Source organism: Trachypithecus francoisi, unplaced genomic scaffold, assembly GCF_009764315.1.
Source record: "Trachypithecus francoisi isolate TF-2019V2 unplaced genomic scaffold, Tfra_2.0 Lachesis_group13, whole genome shotgun sequence".
Classification (NCBI taxonomy): Eukaryota; Metazoa; Chordata; class Mammalia; order Primates; family Cercopithecidae; genus Trachypithecus; species Trachypithecus francoisi.
Window position 1 is genome coordinate 32,909,331 of NW_022681458.1, and position 20,495 is coordinate 32,929,825.

At 40.9% G+C, this 20,495-nt stretch overlaps 1 protein-coding gene across 2 annotated transcripts; it reads left to right on the forward strand.

The window, feature by feature from the left end:
* Positions 1 to 231: 231 nt before the first annotated feature.
* On the forward strand, positions 232 to 18,820 carry IDH1 (isocitrate dehydrogenase (NADP(+)) 1). 2 transcript variants are annotated; one of them, XM_033230490.1, is made up of 10 exons: positions 232 to 429; positions 1,398 to 1,468; positions 3,780 to 3,917; positions 6,698 to 6,989; positions 10,184 to 10,289; positions 12,009 to 12,186; positions 13,140 to 13,291; positions 15,307 to 15,447; positions 16,110 to 16,272; positions 17,884 to 18,820. In XM_033230490.1, the coding sequence occupies exons 3-10, from the start codon at positions 3,796 to 3,798 to the stop codon at positions 17,972 to 17,974; spliced, it is 1,245 nt and encodes a 414-aa protein (XP_033086381.1). In that variant the 5' UTR covers positions 232 to 429; positions 1,398 to 1,468; positions 3,780 to 3,795; the 3' UTR covers positions 17,975 to 18,820. The 2 variants fall into 2 exon arrangements, with proteins under 2 accessions (XP_033086381.1, XP_033086382.1); XM_033230491.1 differs by lacking the exon at positions 232 to 429 and adding an exon at positions 993 to 1,011 and having other exon boundaries at positions 17,884 to 18,817.
* Positions 18,821 to 20,495: the final 1,675 nt, after the last annotated feature.

Below are 20,495 nucleotides of genomic sequence, written 5' to 3' on the forward strand. Positions count from 1 at the left end.
TGCAGCCCCAGCGCGCCCCGCTCCCCGGCCTGCAGGTGGCATACGAGTCTCTCCGCTGTCAGGATTCGGGACTGAATCACTGCGGCGCGGAAACCCCTTCCCCCAACAGGATCACCGGGAAAGTGGCACCAAGGAGTCTACATCCTTGGCTGTGGCCACGCCCCTCTCGCCGACTCCGCCCACCCCACGGGAATTGACTCGTGGCGATTGGAGGCGTGGGGGAGGTGGGCTGAGGAGGCGGGGCCTGGGAGGGGACAAAGCCGGGAAGAGGAAAAGCTCGGACCCGCCCTATGGTCCCGGGTTTCTGCAGTCTACTTCAGAAGCCGAGGCACTGGGAGTCCGGTTTGGAATTGCCAGGCTGTGTTTGTGAGTCTGAGCTTGTGAGCGGCTGTGGCGCCCCAACTCCTCGCCAGCATATCATCCCGGCAGGTAACCTCTGGCTCCGAGGGGCGGCCCCGGTCCCTGGCTGTGGTGGGGTGGTTCTAATTCCCCAGAAGGCAGGAATGGGGTAAAGGAAGAAAGCGCAGATCTTGGGTGTGGAGGGAGTCGAGGCCTGCGGGCAAAGAAGGGAAAAAATCCAGGTATTGAGAATGGGAAAAGAAAAAGGGGTAGGAGGGGATGCTGGATGCTTGGATATGCAGAAGGCCTGCTTTTGGGCATGGGAGGAAGAAATTGGGCGGTGGGGAAGTTGGATGCAATGACAAGGGGAAAATCATGTCTGCACTTAAGTTGGACAATCGAGGGGTGGAGATTGCAAGAATGCATGTAGAAGACTAAGCCTGGAGTGTAGGAGGAAGAAAACGTGCAGCAGCTGCGGGCTGGATGCAAAGAAGGCTGTTAAGCCGAAGACGGGCGTCTGCAGGGAACTCAGGCGGCGGGGAATAGCCCTGAGGCCGATCCCTCGCGCCCGCCAGGGGGCGTGGGGGGGGCGGAGCTCCAGCGGCCTTCCGAGGGGTCGCTAGGCCACACGGGGCCAGAGGGGGCTGGGGGAAACACCCCCGCCAGTTCCGGGTGCGTGGAGTTTAAAAGGTCCCAGCACCAGTGAGGGGAGGGGAGGGGCGGGCGTGGAGACCTGGAAGGAGGTACCGATCCAGCTGTGGTTACAGCCCTGTTGCACAACGGCCATAAGGACGGGTGCAGGCCAAGAGCAAGGACGTGCAAACCCCCAAGACCTGCTAACGGGCAGCGAAGCGGGGACACTCAGAGAGAATTGTGCTCCCGTGACCTTTATTTGGGAAGTGCCTGCGGGGCCTAAAACTGGCCTTTGTGCCTCCGAATACACTCAGCACTGTACTTGAAACCAGATAAACTGGGCTGTCTGGCAGGTATTAAAAACAGCCAAATTCTCCTGTGAGTGTTCTGTATGTTAACACTTTCTATTCCTTGTTTTGTTTTAGGAGATAAACTACATTCAGTTGAGTCTGCAAGACTGGGAGGAACTGGGGTGATAAATTCATTCACTGTCAAGGTGAGAATTAGCAATTTCCTCCCTTCTGTACTTTCTTTGATGTGGCAGTACAGTGTTTAACTGGTCTTGGGGGCAGGCCGAGGCACTGCAAGGGAGTGAGTAAGGAATGTTTCCAACAACGAATTCCAACAGCTTGCTTGTTTCTTTTAATCCAGTGCCTTCTCTGCAAGAGAACATTTTCGCCCAGAAATTATTGTAGTTCATGAACGCGGCAAAAAACAATCTGGCCAAAAATTTGAGGTTGATGAAAATAATATTAAATGGCTCTTTTTTTCATTAAACTATTCTGTATTGTTATTTCAGGTTTATTTTCTGGAATTGCACAAGTATGTTAGGAGATAGGATTCAGCTACTTTAAGAGTAAATGAGCTGGGGCCTGTTGGTCTTGGAACAGCCCTTCCTTCTGAAGTTGGGGTTGGGGTTGGGGTGGAGACAAAATCTTGAGGGGCAACAAAGGTGGAGAAGTCAGTCCAGTGGGGCCTCGAGCCCATCCCACAGAAATCAGATCCAGAAGAAATACAATTATGTTCCACGTGGTAGTAACAAAAAAGCTTCACTGTTTTACTTAAAAGATGGTAAAAATGTCATGGCTAAGTAATGTGAGGAAAACCTGAAGCGTTTGAAGTATGCATTATGAGATAAAGAAAGATTATTGCAGAGAATACAGTTGCTTTAACTGAGAAGGAAGTAGTGAACTAAAAAGATATCAGTCTTTTCATTTTAGGTACAATATTTGACCTCTATTAACTGTATTTGCCATCAGTGATAAATTGCCATGTCATGACTGTTGCATCATACTATATGGGGCATGGCCATGGAAGTGTAGTATCAGGAACAGATAAGTTCACTGCCTCCTTTTTTGCTTTGTTTTAAAATAAGGATCAGTGTGACAGTGGAATCAAACATGAACTGAATCATATGCTTTCAGCTGTACTACAAATTATACTTGACGTTACAGATGGGAAGTAATTGGCTCATCCACACCATTCTGTTCATTTCTTTTAGTCTAGTTCAGTTCCAGAAGGTTCCCCAAAGGAATCTCCTAAACACTAGTAAGAAAAATTCTAGAATTGCAAATTTGGAAAGTGAAAATGGGCCTGGGGATTGGAAATACATCCAGGCTTGTCGAGAAACAGGCTTACTGTCTACTAATCATTATATTTTTATTTAAAGACCAAATTACTTTAGCTCAATTTTTAAAGAAAGATTATTTTAGGTCTCTTATCTAATAAATTTTTTAAGTCAATTCTCTTGACTTTTTTAGTCCTTAAGAGAATAAAAGCAATTTGTAGCTGTGTTGTTGGATTAAAAAAGAGTTTCGATTAGAGCATCATTAGAAGGAATAGATAACTTTTAGCAGGCTCAGGGCTTCTTTTGCCTCTAGGGACAAGTTGGGACATGGTCTTCATTGAAGCCTCACAGTTTCATTTCTTCCAAAGGGTCCACCCTTGCACTTTCTGAGAATCAGATTGATTTGTATATGCTACCACCCTATCCTTAAAGTGCTGTCTTCCTAGGACAATGCACAGATTGTCCTGTCACACTCACTAGCAGCTTACCCTTGCCTGTGAACAGCCAGAAGAAGATGACAGGGACATACTTTGGTCCTGGGCAGTGGCACTACTGTATAGAGATTCTTCTAATTGAGAAATCACTTTGTTCTATTTAGCCCCACATCTCAAATGTCTGAGTTATCTCTAGGAAAACCGTTCCACCGGGAATTCTTCATCTCGCCTTTACACTTAAAGTTTCCCTAAATATGGGTCACAAGAACCAGTTGAATCTCCTCATGGCTAGTTATTTTTATTAAATAACAAAAACAGCTTCTTAAAAGAGGGGAAATACTAGCACTCACCACTCTGCTCATCTTGAGAGCCCAGTAAAATGATGAGCTGTGCTGAAGTGTTTGATAAACATGAGATTGTGGAAATAATCTCATTTCACAAGACAAACCAGCAGTTGAGCATAATGATTGCATTATGAAGGGCATGTTATAGAGTCAGGCTCTCCCACGCTCCAGCTAGGTGGCCTTGGGAAAGCTCTTTTTCCTTTAACAAAGTAAAATGGGAAAATGATGTCCGTTTTTTAGGATTGTTATGAGGGCTAGCTCAGACACCACATGTGAAACATAATACAATACTTTGTACAGAGAAGATACTCAATTCTAATGGTAAATAGAATCGCTGTTACCTCAACTGCACATAAATTGAATTGCATGAATTGTTCTTTTAGTAGTCACCACGTTGTTTATATATTTAGTTTCCCAATTATAATGAAATAAATGACAAGGCATGTATTTTTTTCTTTTTAGGTTTATTGAAGTCAAAATGTCCAAAAAAATCAGTGGCGGTTCTGTGGTAGAGCTGCAAGGAGATGAAATGACACGAATCATTTGGGAATTGATTAAAGAGAAACTCATTTTTCCCTATGTGGAATTGGATCTACATAGGTAAATGAGTTACCCCTCCGTGTAGCAAACTCAGAAAGTATAATCTGGCTGGGCATGGTGGTACACACCTGAAGTCGCAGCTACTTAGAAGGGAGAGGCAGGAGGATCCCTCAAGGCCAGGAATTCAAGTCCAACCTGGGCAACAGAGTGAGACCCCATCACTTTAAAAAAAAAGAAAAAGAAAAGGGACGGAGAAATAGGAAAAAAAAAAAATGTAATCTGAATTATTTTGAGGTGAAGTTAGCTTTTTTAATATAGATATAGCTATGTTTTGTGAATAAGGTTTGTTTTAAGCCTAAATATATTCAGATGAATCTTCTATTTTAATTTTAACATACTGCTAGAAAAACTTGATTTATCATCTAAAAGTCAAGAATTATAAGGGAAAGAATGATTTTCAGATTCTTCTAACCTTCTGTTTCCTGTGAAGATTTTATGTGTAATAAAGCAGTGGCAAAGAGTAGTACAATGTATTGAGAAAAGGGAAATAAGAGAGGATGTAAGAAACAGTAAACTAAATGCAGTTAACACAGTTTTGTCATTTCAAACTCAATTTTCTATCACTCTGCTTAGTCAATGGACCTGTTTCCTTTTCATTCCTCACCTTTTGCCCTTTTCATATAATTGTAGTGCAGAAAGAATTCATGAAGTTATTTAATTGAACCCCTCCTTTCCAGCAAAAGTTCCCTTCAATCCTGTGTCTCTTTGCCCTGCGTGTAAAGTGCTTGGGGACAGATGCAAAAGTCTATGTAATTCTCTCATTTTTTTCGCTGTGTTTTTTATAAACTTGCTTCTATTCTTTCTATCTTTAGGTAGAGATAGAATTTTTTAAAGGGTAAAGTGGCTGAAGACTGGCATAGTAAAATATTGAGCAACACATTTCAGCCAAACTATTGGCAACTCTAAGTGTGTTTGCCTCAGCCCAGAATTAGTCATCAAAATTTGTCCTAAGGACCTGATTGAGTGGAGACATTTAATTCACATAATGTCATTAAACATACTTTTTAATTATTCTAAACCTAAGCTGCTGATGTCTATATTGAAATCATGGTGAGATATAAATGCTTGCAGAAGTCAACCAAACATATAAGAAATCAGGCATAAAAACATCTTCCAACTAGGTTAAATAACAGCATTTTAGGAACTCCTTTTTCAGGACTTTACATGACAGTAGGTGAACTGGCAGGGTTCTTGTCCTTATAATGGCTGCAGAGATGCTTTGAGCCTCTTTAGTGTAGAATCATGAGGAGTTTTAAAGGGGAGTCACTATGAGTAGGAGGAAAAAAGTTGGTGGCTGCAGACTAGATAATTTTTGGAGGCTCAAACAAGTTTTAAATTTTTCCAAAATTGCTATGATTATCACTGGTTCTTTTTGAGGAGAATGGAGCAGATAGTTTGTTTTATGTAGGCTGGACAGTGGTCCCGGTAATTTGTTCCTTCCTTTCTTATCTTGTTAGAAATGTTAAGAAGACAAGCAAAAAATCTACTAATTTGCTGGTAGTAGATTCTCCTCATGAGAAATGGTTCCTAGGAACTTGAAAATTACTGATCATACCTCCTGTTGGAGTTGGGATTGGATCAGCATTTCCTGTGTAAGAAGATAACAAAGGACATGACTTTGCTAGATTTATATGAATTATCTAAAGTCGAAGCAGCTGGGAATTATTTTTATCTGGAAATAAGTCAAGATTACCATCTCTTTGTTTGCATCATGAGTTGGGTAGGAGATCTAAGAAAGGAAGATAAGGAAACCAAAAAGAAATCTAGAGGCATAATAGTTCAGCAAGTTTTAAGAGCTGAAAAACTTTTCTTTAAATCTTTGGAGAACAGAATACATTGTTACATTATTTTGTTTTCTTGCATTTTAACAAATTGTTACATGCTTCAAGTAAACCTTTGCAGTCATTTTCTATGTTCCCTGGACAACCAACATTCTTTCAGCTCTGAATGACCTGCAGTCTTAGTGTTGGTGTATATTAAGCTATAACTCTCTGGTATATACAAAACCATGATGATTCCATTACTTACCCAATAAACTGTAGGCTTGTTTCCAGAACAAGCACTTGCTCAAGAATTAGATAATTAGCTGGGCGTGGTGGCGCATGCCTGTAGTCCCAGCGGCTTGGGAGGCTGAGGTGGGAGAATCAGTTGAACCCAGGAGGCAGAGGTTGAGTGAGCCGAGATCATGCCACTGCACTCCAGCCTAGGCAGCAAAACAAGACTCATCTCAAAAAATAATAATAATAATTAGGGAAAGGCTAATTTTATGACTGGCATTAATGAAGGAGCCATTAGCATTTTTGGCATCAACTGTCACATCTTTACCTCCTACCACTTTAATGTCAAAATACAAAAAATCCTTTAAGCCCTCCCACCCCCTTTTGTTTTTAAAGAACAATATTTACTAAGGGAAAAAGGTGGCTCTTAGGCTTACACTTAATTATACTAATTATATGGAGAGAAACCAGGCCGTTATTTCCTCTATCTGTTGAAAAACAGGAGGCAAAGGGCAGAGTTTGTTGGTTTCCATTCAGTTTCCTGATAGACAGCTTCCCATTACAAGAGGAGGGGCAGCCCAGCAGTCTAGCCACTCTTAGTTCTCTTTTTAGTTGGCACCCATGTTCTGTGTTTAGGGTATGCTAATGCTAAAACTTGGCAGATTTTGGTATACTTGGAGCCTTCACTTTCTGCATAGGGGGCTCTATATGCCATCACTGCAGTTACAGGTTATAACTATCCGTTTGTCTGAAAAATTTTGCTTCTAATTTTTCTCTTTCCAGCTATGATTTAGGCATAGAGAATCGTGATGCCACCAACGACCAGGTCACCAAGGATGCTGCAGAAGCTATAAAGAAGTATAATGTTGGTGTCAAGTGTGCCACTATCACTCCTGATGAGAAGAGGGTTGAGGAGTTCAAGTTGAAACAAATGTGGAAATCACCAAATGGCACCATACGAAATATTCTGGGTGGCACAGTCTTCAGAGAAGCCATTATCTGCAAAAATATCCCCCGGCTTGTGAGTGGATGGGTAAAACCTATCATCATAGGTCGTCATGCTTACGGGGATCAAGTAAGTCATGTTGGCAATAATTTGATTTTCCATGTTCTTTTTTCATGGCCCAGACTTTCCAACTTATATGTGTTTTATTCTTATCTTTTGGTATCTACACCCATTAAGCAAGGTACAAAATTGATCAATGCATATATGTATAACTGTATATTTACACACATTTTTTCAAACATACTGTTTTTTTTTCCTTTATCCTTTTATTCAGTTATACCATAGGATATTGCCATTTTTATGTTTGTAATTTCATATGGTTCAACCAGATCTGTGGTTTTCAACACTGGCTGCACAATAGGATCCCCCTACAAGTTTTTTTGGTGGTTTTGTTTTGCTTTGCTTGATTTGTTTCTTTGTTTTAGTTCCAATGTTGAGTACCACCCTACACAAATTGAAATCTGAATTCCATGGGGTTTAGTCATTTTAAAGCTCCCCAGGTGAATCTAATATGCAAACTTGAGAACCACCAAAGATTGTATTAAACATGATCCCATCATGCATAAAAGAAAAAACTGGCTGGGTACCATCGTTCACATCTGTAATCCTAGCACGTTGGAGGCCAAGTTGGAAGGACTGCTTGAGGCCAGGAGTTTGAGACTAGCCTGGACAATATAGTAGAACCCTGTCTCTACAAAAATGAAAAGTATTTCAATAATTACATCAATGGCTCATGGAAGAGCCAGTTTTGTTGTTTATTCATATTTAAAGTGAGTAGGCAATGCTGAGTGGAGTGGCATGTGCCTATAGTCCCAGCTATTTGGGAGGCTGAGGCCTGAGGATCCCTTAAGCCCAGGAGTTCAAGGTTACAGCTATGAGCTATGATCACACCACTGCCTACACAACAGAGCAAGACCCTGTCTCAAAAAAGAAAAAGAAAAAAAAAAACTGACTCGGTAGTTGAAAGCAGCCTTACTAAAGCATTCCTTCCTGCCTGGAAAAACAGTATTGCTTCTTTACTTCTGTACCAGTAGGCTTGTTGCCAAATTAAGCAAAAAACTGCCAAGTAAACAAAATCAAAGTTCAGTGTTGAAACTGAGGTTTCAGACTTTCACAGAAAGTAGTTTATGTCTTAAAAGGACCTTAAAAACAGGAATCTCTGATGTTGAAACCCAGAGGTTTTAATGTAGCCATCATTGAAAACAGTGTGTTGAGGGTAAACAGTTTAGTCCTTGAGGAATCAGTTAACTTTGTTCCACCCTGTGGCTAAAACTATCCTTTCATCCTGGCCAGAGCCTTCAGAAATAGCTCCCAGGGGCCCAGGCAAGGGAAGGTAGATGGCAGTGGTGCAAACTCGCTAATCTTGCAAACGTCACCCTAGATTCTTTCAGGCTCAGTCGTGCCTTTTTTGTGTGTGTATCCTTTTTGTGTTTTGTTTTTGAGACAGTCTCGCTCTGTCGCCCAGGCTGGAGTACAGTGGCGTGATCTTGGCTCACTACAAGCTCCGTCTCCTGGGTTAAGCAATTCTCCTGCCTCAGCCTGCTAAGTAGCTGGGGATTACAGGCACCCGCCACCACACCTGGCTAATTTTTGTGTTTTTAGTAGGGACGGGGTTTCACCATGTTGGTCAGGCTGGTCTCAAACTCCTGACCTCGTGATCTGCCTGACTCTGCCTCCCAAAGTGCTGGGATTACAGGCGTGAGCCACCACACCCGGCCTTCCTTTGTTTCTGTTTTGTTTTGTTTTTAATTATTTTGGCATCAAAATATTTGTAAAAATGGCCATTGTATTTATTAAAGTCCAGAAAGAGAATTTCAAACCTCAGGTTGATTCACAGACTGTTTAAATATACATAAACCTATACAATGCATTTATAGTGCTTTGGTGCCTCAGTTTCTCCCTTTTCAGAAATAGTAATAAATTACCACTCATATTTACTTTACAGACTTTATATGTCAACAATTTTCTGTGTAAAGTAGGTATTTCATCTTCATTGTTAGCTGTTCTTCTACCAACTGTATTTAGTATTCCTTTTTTTTCCCCCCGCCCCGAGACGGAGTCTTGCTCTGTCGCCCAGGCAGGAGTACAGTGGCACAATCTCGGCTCACTGCAAGCTCCGCCTCCCGGGTTCACGCCATTCTCCTGCCTCAGCCTCCTGAGTAGCTGGGACTACAGGCGCCCGCCACCACACCCAGCTAATTTTTTGTATTTTTAGTAGAGACGGGGTTTCACCGTGTTAGCCAGGATGGTCTCGATCTGCTGAGCTTGTGATCCGCCCGCCTCGGCCTCCCAAAGTGCTGGGATTACAGGCGTGACCCACCACGCCCAGCCTGTTATTAGTATTTCTGTACACATATAGATATGGCCAGCGCCTGCTGGTACCTAACTCTGCAAGTATCTGATTCAAGTCATTGAAGAAGATACAATGCAGCAAAGACTTCTGGATGTCTAGTATATGCCAGGCATATTATTCCACTCAGTAACTGAGGCCCATAAGGGAGGTGTCTGTCCTTGAACAGCCCTTTCCTAAAAATCATCATCATCCCATTGTAGCTGCTCCCAGAATGATTTGATTGCTCCATATGAACAAGTCCTATAACACTAGTAACAATGATACCATGAGAGACCGAGCTCCGATGGCCTAAGTAAGGACCAGACCTCAAGTCCTTTGACCCTGGATGCAGTATTTGTACTATATCATAGTTCCCTCCTTGTAAGGCTGATGTAAGAATCAAATGAGATGATGCAAGTTAAGCACTTAAAGCATCTGGCATAGAGTAAGGACAAAGCATTAACTACCTCAGTATTACAACTAGTATTGTTATCATCACCCTCTAGGGAGACTTCCCTGGCTTCCATGCCATGGTCACCTCTTTTCTTCTGTCATCCTATAGTCTTTTTTGGGGAGGTCTATACCCTCTTTTAGCATTTGAAAGCTCTTATATTGCTTTTCACTTGTATATGTCTTTATTGAGTTGTAAACTTCCTAGAGGAAAGTGGCTTATGTTATTCTCTGTCCTCTCCAGATCAGTGCTCAGAAAACTTTCCTGTACATCATATAGGCACCTAATAAATATTTATTGATTTGGGGGAACTTCTGGACCTCTTCATCCACATCTCCTAAAAAAAAAAAAAAAAAAGGTAGTTTGACATACTGCCCTATTTGTCTAGGTGTCTTCTAGGTCTATATTGTATGAATATTTTCCTTATAATTCCTGCTAGGGTATTTTTTTTTTCTTTATACCTTTTTCCCCCCTACATAGTACAGAGCAACTGATTTTGTTGTTCCTGGCCCTGGAAAAGTGGAGATAACCTACACACCAAGTGACGGAACCCAAAAGGTGACATACCTGGTACATAACTTTGAAGGTATGTATGACTGTAGCATAAGCTTCATCTTTTTATTTTAAACAAATGATTTAGATAACATTTTTATTGCTTTTTTAAAGTTAGTTATGTGGCTGCCTAAAAATATAATCTGAATCTACAGTGTTTTTGCAAAACCCGAAACCTGACATAAAAAAGTAATTTGCTTCCATGCCTTCCTGTGGCATGATTAAAGGCACAAAAGGGTTAGCCACTTAATTGGAAATGCCTTTAGGCAAAGACAAGGAGATAATTATGCATTTATCTTAAAGCACAGAGAGAAGATTGGCAGAAATCTGTTGTGTATGAATTATATACATTAAATATTAATATTCTCAAATCACCTGGCATATAATCCTGCCCTTTGCTGTGATAGGGTTTGTATCTGGAAGAGGTTGCATTATATATTTGCTGAAGTTTTCTTCTTGCCCTTCTGGGTATTTATCCTGTGAAAGTGGAACATTTGCTTTTTGCCTTTTCTTTCCCAGCTACCCTGCTCCCTTTGATGGCAAATCCCACCCAAAAGTTGTTGAAACTATTAGTGGGCCCTTTTCCTTCACTACTGAAGTTGTTGAAAGCACTCACACAAACAAAAAAACCCAACGCTCACCTAGCTTTTGTTTTTCTTGCCTCTTCCAAATAATATTGTTTATTGGAATCTGGTTCTGCAGGTTTCGGCACCTTTCACCCTGAACCCAAGTTAACCCTGAGCGTTGGCATGGATTCAAGTTCTATCTTTAATAACAGAATTCAATAAGAGTTGTAAAACATGGTGATTACACGTAGCATAATTATTTCTACTTATTTCTACCAACTATAGTAGGAGTGCTCCGTATCCTCCAGGAGATTATAAGAATTTTCATTCAGTATTTGAAATGCAAGTTTTTCTCAATAACTGAGGATTGAGTGTACCCCTAAGGTTTAAAATAGATGTTGAGAATTGTAAAGGTAGGTATGTTTGTCCATTCTTGCGTTGCTATAAAGAAGTACCTGAGGCTGCATAAGTTATAAAGAAAAGAGGTTTAATTGGCTCATGGTTCTGCAGGCTATGCAAGCCTGGCTTCCACACCTGTTCCTGGTGAGGGCCTCAGGAAGCTTCCAATCTTGGCAGAAGGTGAACAGACAATAGGTGTATCACATAGCAAGAGAAAGAGAAGGGGGAGGTCCCAGACTCTTTTAAACAACCAAATTTCAAGTGAATTAACTGAGCAAGAACTCACATAAGCACCAAAGGGGATGGTGCTAAGCCATGCATAAGAGATCCAACCCCATGTTCCAATCACCTCCCACCGGGCCCCACCTCCAACATTGGGAATCACATTTCAACATGAGATTTGGAAGGGACAAATACCCAAACCATATCAGTATGTAGAAGAAGTTTCAAAAATATTTGCCTTTTCTTACATGTATTTCTGCTTCATACCAGTTTTTGGTATTTCTGCATCTTCAGGATTTTAAAGACTGTATGTTTTTTCATTTCTATTGTACTTCCAAAGCAAGTTAGAATGTCCTTATCTAGAACTGGCTTTTAACTCATTATATGCCTCAGAAATTTGTAGAATATTCAGGTTGGAAACCTGTCTGGGACTTCTGAAGTCTAGTCTCAGATGTGAGAGCTGAGAAGTAGGTCATTTGGTTGTGATAGGTAACTTTAGCCTTATTACAACTACACTACATTTATTCTTCTCCCTTTTTTTCCTCTCATTGGTTTCTCCTCTACAGAGGGTGGTGGTGTTGCCATGGGGATGTATAATCAAGATAAGTCCATTGAAGATTTTGCACACAGTTCCTTCCAAATGGCTCTGTCTAAGGGTTGGCCTTTGTATCTGAGCACCAAAAACACTATTCTGAAGAAATATGATGGGCGTTTTAAAGACATCTTTCAGGAGATATATGACAAGTAACTATAGTTCTTTTTTAACATTTTCCTTGTTCTCAAGTAAGCTGACATTTGTCATATAGAGTATGTATCTCCCTGCCCCTATGATTCTGGGAAAATTGAGTGAAAATCATCACTGTCTCTTAAAGATAAGGGCAAAGCTGAGGTTTAGCAGGAGTGAAACACAACCACTCAGAGTTGCTTTTAGAAGATAAACATGTTCTTAAATAAGGGCCCCACATGAATTTTTTTCAGAGCCAGGTTCTTTAATGTTTAAATAAAAGTACCCTGTTAGTGATAGGAAGTTCTAATTTTTCATGTGGCAGTTTCTACATCAGACCCATTTCCATTCTTTCTGAAGCCCATTGTTAGAATTTAAAACTCTGTTTTAGTGGAGTCATTTGAGCTTAAGTCTAAGTTTATAACAACACTGGCTTCCACAGCACAGGAGGTGAGCATGTGTTAATATTTAAGACTGGCGTAAGTCTCTTTAGGTGCAAGTGTTCAGGCCAAAATGTTCCTGAGTCATTTTGATTCCTCCTCCTGCTGCCCATCTATACCAAGCCCAGAAACTGTCCAGAATATGTTTTAGTTTCCTGAATGACACCATGCAGTAGAACAGCCTTTTCAAAAATACATTTTTAAAATAAGCTGAATCTCAAGAATCTGATCTATAGTATAATGAAAACTGAAAAGTGAAGTAGTCATTGGGATACTCTACTGTCTCACTTAATTCTCACAGCTTCCCTGCAAGGTGGGTAAAATTGTTCTTACAGATGGTCAAATTGAGTTTTACAGCTAGAAAATGATTGGGCTGGGATTTGAGCCAATATCTGTCAGATTCCTGAGTTTCTGCTGCTTCTACTAAAATATATGCTGCTTCTTGTGTGTCCTATCTTCTCTTTGGGACAAACAGATGATATCCGTAACAAAATCAATTTTATTATTATTCTCTTTTCTCTCTTATTTCCTAGGCAGTACAAGTCCCAATTTGAAGCCCAAAAGATCTGGTATGAGCATAGGCTCATTGATGACATGGTGGCCCAAGCTATGAAATCAGAGGGAGGCTTCATCTGGGCCTGTAAAAACTATGATGGTGACGTGCAGTCGGACTCTGTGGCCCAAGGTACGGAGGTGGAGCCTGGCCTGTAAGAACTGGGTCATTCCAGGGTAGTTCGCTAATTTGGGGAGGGGAGTTTTGTAGTCCTTTGTTGTAAAATCATGGAATGTTAAAACTCCAGGTCCACTGTCTTATCTGACAGCTAAGGAAATGAAGCTCAGAGTAGAGAAGTGATTTACTCAAGACCACATGGGAAGTAAATGCGTGGATTGACACTCTTGGCTCCAGCCTTAGATGTTAACACAGTTGTTCTCTGGTAACCCTTTTCCCCACTTGAAGTTTTAAAGCCTACCTGATCTGAAAAATCACTCCCTTTCCCTGCCCTCCTTGTCCTTTGGTGAAAATGTAAAAAACCAGGGCACTCAGGCAAGGAGGGATAAAGTGAGGAGCCTGATCATGTCATAACCAAGCTTTGGTGCCTGCAAAGCTCATTTATCTAGCAGCAGGACCTACTCATGTCCCTCTGCCAGCTGCTGTTCTAGTAGAATATAAAACAAATGTGTTTGGCCGGGCACAGTGGCTCATGCCTGTAATCCCAACACTTTGAGAGGCCAAGGCAGTGGATCACTTGAGGCCAGGAGTTCGAGACCAGCCTGGCCAACATAGCAAAATTCAATCTCTACTTTAAAAAAAAAAAAAAAAATTAGCCAGGTGCAGTCACATGCCTATAGTCCCAGCCACTCAGGTGGCAGAGGCATGAGAATTTCTTGAACCTGGGAAGCAGAGGTTGCAGTGAGCTGAGATGCAGTCTGGGCAACAGAGCAGGACTCTTGTCTCAACAACAACAACGAAATACAAGGGTTTTTGTTTACTACTTAGCTTATACACAAATAAATTGAGCAAAGAACCCTAGGACTGTTTACAGAAATTCCAGGAGAAGTTTCATGCATGGGGTAAGGGCCAAATCAACAGAAACACAGCACCTGGTTTCCTCAGCGCCAAGTTGCCCTTCAGTTTCAGCTGCCCATGGTAGCTGTGTGAACTTGAATCTCCCCAGATGAATGTTTGTTAACTTTAATTATGTTTGTTTTTCCCAAGAAGTACTACTTTTTCATTCTCTTATCAGTGTTAAGCATCTCCTCTCAGTTTGAAAATGAGTAGATCAACCTGGTTAAAGTTAACTTTTATGTCAGATAAATGAGTTACATAATTCTCCTTACCCTGCTTCTGTTTCTCTACATCCTCACAATCATTTGTACTGAATGCAACAGGGGAAGGAGTGTTGTTGCTTTGTGATGACTCCGTGGTTGATTATTAACTTCACAGTTGATGTTGGGAGGTAGCAAAAATGGAGAAAAGAAGAAAATCAATTATATAGATATAAGAGTTGTAATGTGGTTCTTTCAATAAGAAATTACAGAAGAGAATTGTTGTATTGGGGGTATGAAAGAGAGCAAGAAAGGGCAACTGGGATGTTCTTGGATCAAACCGATCCTGTGTTTACCTGCCTTCTCTTCCCAGTCCCAGCAAGTGTATGAGCAGCTTGAGGGTAGGAGACAGCTCTCATCCATCTTTATTTCCCCAGAACAGCAGAGCATTGCACATAAGAATAACAGTAATAGATTGAGCTCTCACTGTGTCCAGTACTATTCTAAGGACTATATATATATTGTTTTCATATATATTTATGAATATATGTATATTTATCTAATCCCACAGCAACCTAGTGAAGTAGGTGCTATTATTACTCCCATTTTACAGATAAGAAAACTGAGCCGCAATAGCTATGAAGTCATAGAACTAGAGTGGAATGCAGGCAGTTGGACCCTGAGCCCTCCATCAAGGAGTAGGTACCCCTGAGATAAGTGAGGGGAAAATGCAGCCTTTCCAGATCCATTGGCTTTGACATCTGGAGCAGGGATCCTGCCTTCTGAAAGGCAGAATTATTGGTGATTCCATGTGCTCATGTTTACTTTGCTTACCAAGACCTATCAAGATAGAGTCATTCATGCTCTCATTTCTGAGAGACTCAGTGCTCTTCATGCAGTTGGACCCAATGCTTCATGCTCCGCTACTTACAGGGTATGGCTCTCTCGGCATGATGACCAGTGTGCTGGTTTGTCCAGATGGCAAGACAGTAGAAGCAGAGGCTGCCCACGGGACTGTAACCCGTCACTACCGCATGTACCAGAAAGGACAGGAGACGTCCACCAATCCCATTGGTAAGATGGTGTTTACATTGATTTCTCACCAGAGAGTGCTCTCCAAAGGATATCTCCAAAGCAGCTCAGATGTGTTGCCTTGCCTGCTCAGTGTTTTGTGTGCAAAGTGATCACTAAGTAGCTGATCTGTTCTACTAATAAGATCTATTTGAATATGCTTCTTAAAATATACAATATATGCTTTTCTGTTTTGTGGGAGAACATAGGTTACAGAGAATTATCAACAAGCATTTTCCTTTACCCGTGGTGCAGTGAAATGTCACATAAGGCTACAAATTTAAAAGTCACATGGATAGATCCTTTCAACCAGTTTCATGGATAGATCCTTTCAACCAGTTTCAAAGATAGCACTTTAAAAAGAGATTACAACCTGGAAAAAGGAGACCAATATAGACAAGAGATAGAAAAGAATGTGACCTTTTTCAAATTAGAAAATGCCTTAAGTTTCAAGCACTAGTACCATGCCATGAAAATGTGTTTTCTTAAAGTTTCTATTTGGTAAAATATTTCTAACTTTCCTAAAACTTCTGGTCCATGTTGTTAGTATCTAAAGAAGTCTGTCACCTAAACAAAAAACTATTCTGTTTTTGGGAACTATGAGACATTTGGAAACCTCTGTAACTAGAATGATGGGAGTGTTGGGTATTTTCCCCCCCTTTTAGCTTCCATTTTTGCCTGGACCAGAGGGTTAGCCCACAGAGCAAAGCTTGATAACAATAAAGAACTTGCCTTCTTTGCAAATGCTTTGGAAGAAGTCTGTATTGAGACAATTGAGGCTGGCTTCATGACCAAGGACTTGGCCGCTTGCATCAAAGGTTTACCCAAGTAAGTATAAGATGCCCTAGTGTCTGTGGTCAAATTAACACTTATCCTCATTGGGCTCAGAGCATCAGTGCTTTCTGGAATTATATAAATTGTTATTCATCATCTAGTTCGGGAGTCAGCAGACATTATCTGTAAATTGTCAGATAGTGAACGTTTCAGGCTTTGTAGGACATACGGTCTTTTTGCAACTATACAACTACTCAACTTTGCCTCTGCCATTGTAGCAGAAAAGCAGTCATAGACAATACAGAATCAAATGGTGTGGCAACACCCCAATCAACTCTTATGTTCGAAACCAGGCTCGATTTGGTTCATGTGCTGGGCTGTAATTTGCTGACATCCTATCTAGTTGACAATCATTGAATGAAAAATTCTATTTAATTTTAAGAAGCAGATTATAGACAAATAGAAACAAAGGTACTTCAGAGGCTATTTTATTCTACACCTTTATTTTCTTTAACTTACCGATGAGAAAAGTGAGCAGCACAAGTTTAAGGTGTGCAATTGATCATAGTCCCTTAAGTATCTGTAACCAATATTTGGGCAAATATTTGACAGCCCATATGTTTACTGAGCATTTTTCTGAGAACATGGTAGCCAGTATCCTGGAGGGATTGGCTCCATATCTCAACCAGTGCATCCACAGAGGTCCCAGGTAGGATCAGTATACCCCATAATGGGGATATACTTGATCACTGCATATTTCTTAATTTAAATTTTCAGCAAGATTGCAGTGTTTGAAATGGTCTTATCAGTGGAATACCTTTGTAGCCTATTTAATAGGCACTTGTCAGCAGGATTATGTTATCCAGTCTATTGTCTTTTGTTTTTCCTTTTTTTTTCTCTCTATTGAGACACAGTCTTGCTCCGCGCAGGCTGGAGTGCAGTGGCGTGATCTCAGCTCACTGCAACCTCTGCCTCCCGGGTTCAAGCGATTCTCCTGCCTCAGCCTCCCAAGTAACTGGGACTTCAGGTGCGTGCCACCACGCCCAGCTAATTTTTTTTTTTTTTTTTTTTTTTTGCATTTTTAGTAGAGACAGGGTTTCACTGTTAGCCAGGATGGTCTCCATCTGTTGACCTTGTGATCTGCCCGCCTTGGCCTCCCAAAGTGCTGGGATTATAGGTGTGAGCCACCAGGCCTGGCCCGTTTTTGTTTTCCTTAAGACACTGATAGAAGTAATAACATATCCTTTTTTAAGGACATGTAACGGTTTGTGGGAAGGTGGGTAAAGGTTTGGCTATGCCCTGAATAAGTTTTGTTATGTTTAAGAATGAGGAAGAAGTGGGATGATTTTGATCTCAGCAGCATTAGTCTGAACTGAAACTCCGTGATAATTTCACCCTCAAAGCTACATAGCAAGAAACCTAACTGAGTATGTGTGGATGAGTCTCTACTGCAGGTTGCCTAGAGAGCCTGAGTACTAAGCCTGGGTCAGCCCCAGGAACCTTGAACATAGTCATTGTCTATAAATTTTGTAGCTTACTAACGTGAATGCGTTTTCTTCCAGAAACAAAGAGAATACTATTTTAAGTAGCATTTCTAGGACTTTACCGCTACCTGCTACCATATCAGAGACAAACTAAATTTTCTTTTTTTTCCTCCCCCGTTAGTGTGCAACGTTCTGACTACTTGAATACATTTGAGTTCATGGACAAACTTGGAGAAAACTTGAAGATCAAACTAGCTCAGGCCAAACTTTAAGTTCATAACTGGGCTGAGGAGGATAAGTGTCTTTTGGTAACTAGGTCTATAGGTTTACATTTTTCTGTATTACACTCAAGGATAAAGGCAAAATCAATTTTGTAATTTGTTTAGAAGTCAGAGTTTATCTTTTCTATAAGTTTACAGCCTTTTTCTTATATATACAGTTATTGCCACCTTTGTGAATGTGGCAAGGGACTTTTTTTAAAATTTTATTTTCTAGTACCAGCCTCGGACTTTGGTTAGTACTGATTTGTATTCACTGTCACTTTTTCTCATGTTCTAATTATAAATGACCAAAATCAAGATTGCTCAAAAGGGTAAATGATAGCACAGTATTGTTCCCTAAAATATGCATAAAGTAGAAATTCACTCCCTTCCCCTCCTGTTCATGACCTTGGGCACAGGGAGGTTCTGGTGTCACAGATGTCCCGTTTTGTGAGGTAGAGCTGTTAAACTTGCACGTGACTGGAACAAAGTATGAGTGCAACTCAAATGTGTTGAAGATACTGCAGTCATTTTTGTAAAGAGCTTGCTGAATGTTTCCAATAGACTAAATATTGTTTAGGCTGCAGGAGAGTTTGGAATCCGGAATAAATACTACCTGGAGGTTCGTCCTCTCCATTTGTCTCTTTCTCCCATGGCCTGGCCTGAATATCATGCTACTCTAAATATAGCATATTTCATCCAAGTGCAATAATGTAAGCTGCATCTTTTTTGGACTTCTGCTGGCCTGTTTTATTTCTTTTCTGTAAATGTGATTTCTCAGAAGTTGATATTAAACACTATTCTGGTCCTTATCTTATCCTGAACTGTTGATTTTAATTAAAATTAAGTGCTAATGACTATTATTCTGCGTTTCTGTTTATTGGATGCCAAGCACCATGCTACATCCTAGCCATAGGAGTGTCATCTGAAAAAATTTTCTGCTCTTAAAAAGTTTACCATGGTGGAAATAGGTAAGTAAATAGTAAAATGTAGATCCTGCAGTGAAAGGAAAGAGGACCAAAGAGGGAACTAAAGGAAGAATTAAGGAATATTAGAGAATATATTCTATCTATGCACATGCTAAGGAGTTTAGTCATTATATATATATTATCTTGTAAATGATTAGGGAGCCAGTGAAGACATTTAAGAAATAAGGGACTTGATCATATTTTTATTTTTAAAAATAGCACTCTGGGAAACTTGTATAAAAAAATGGATAGTGGCTTTGGGAGGCCAAGGCAGGCGGATCACAAGGTCAGGAGTTCCAAGACCAGCCTGGCCAATACGGTGAAAACCCATCTCTACTAAAAATACAAAAATTAGCCAGGCGTGTTGGTGCACGTCTGTAGTCCCAGCTACTCGGGAGGCTGAGGCAGAAGAATCACTTGAACCTGAGAGGCAGAGGTTGTAGTGAGCCAAGATCACACCACTGCACTCCAGCCTGGGCAGCAGAGCAAGACTCCATCTCAAAAAAGAATGGATAGTGGGGGGTGGGGAGGAGGGTGTTGGGTGCAGCTGAGGAAGGAGGACCAGTTAGGAGGCTGTTGCAATACTTAAGGTGGGAAATGATGAAGATCTGACCAGAACAGTGGCACCAGGAAGAGAGCGGGATAATCCCTGGGATAACGAAGTTGAATGGATGGGTCTTGGCAAGATCAAGGATATGTGGGCATGGAGGGACAGGAGCCAAGTCAAAGATGCTTCCCACTTTGTGGCTTCACACCTGGGGAAAGGCTGCTCCACATCCTAGCATCTCTGGGAGGGAGGCTCTGGTGAGCTTTTGCGCTCTTACACATCAAAAGTCAGTGAGTTAGGGTGGAGATCCTTGGTAATTTCTAGTCTACCTTCCTGGCAAGCTTGGAATTGGGCCCCAGACCCTGCTCTACACAAATCTCCTTGAAGGCCCAATGAAACATGGAGCTTTTCAGAATCCGATGGCATGGAGCTTATTCAAAATGAGCTTTTGACCAACTTCCCTCAGCACTACCCCCAAAATACATCCCAATCCAAGCCCACAGTCCCAGAACAGCCCTGTTGAGAAGAGATTCTCATAAAGTAGGGGAGGCCCATGTGGCTTGGGCAATTTATTACTGACCAAATTGAAGTTAGAATCCAAACCATGTGAGCTCTCCTGGCAAGGGAAATAAAAATCAATTTTCACATAAGATAACCGGTGTCAGGTCACTGAGGTGGTAGAAAAAAAAAAAAAAGCATTGCTTCTAGTTAACATCAAGAAAGAGGCAATAAATATTTTCATCTCATGTATGATTCTGAAGATTTTTCAGTAAAAGATTTTGTAACCTATATAATCTGTAGTTTGTAAAAGGAATAGAGATCTACATAAATTAGAATAGAAAACATATAATCATTGTTTCTCTGGTGGCTTTTTGCTGATAAATTCAACTAGTCTTTACCTCAATCTAATGACATGCCAATGACTCATTTTAACATTAATACCTGTAAGTTTTTTTAATAGGATAGATTGGGATTATAAGGAAAAGGAATGTAAATTCTTTTTATGTGCCTTCATACT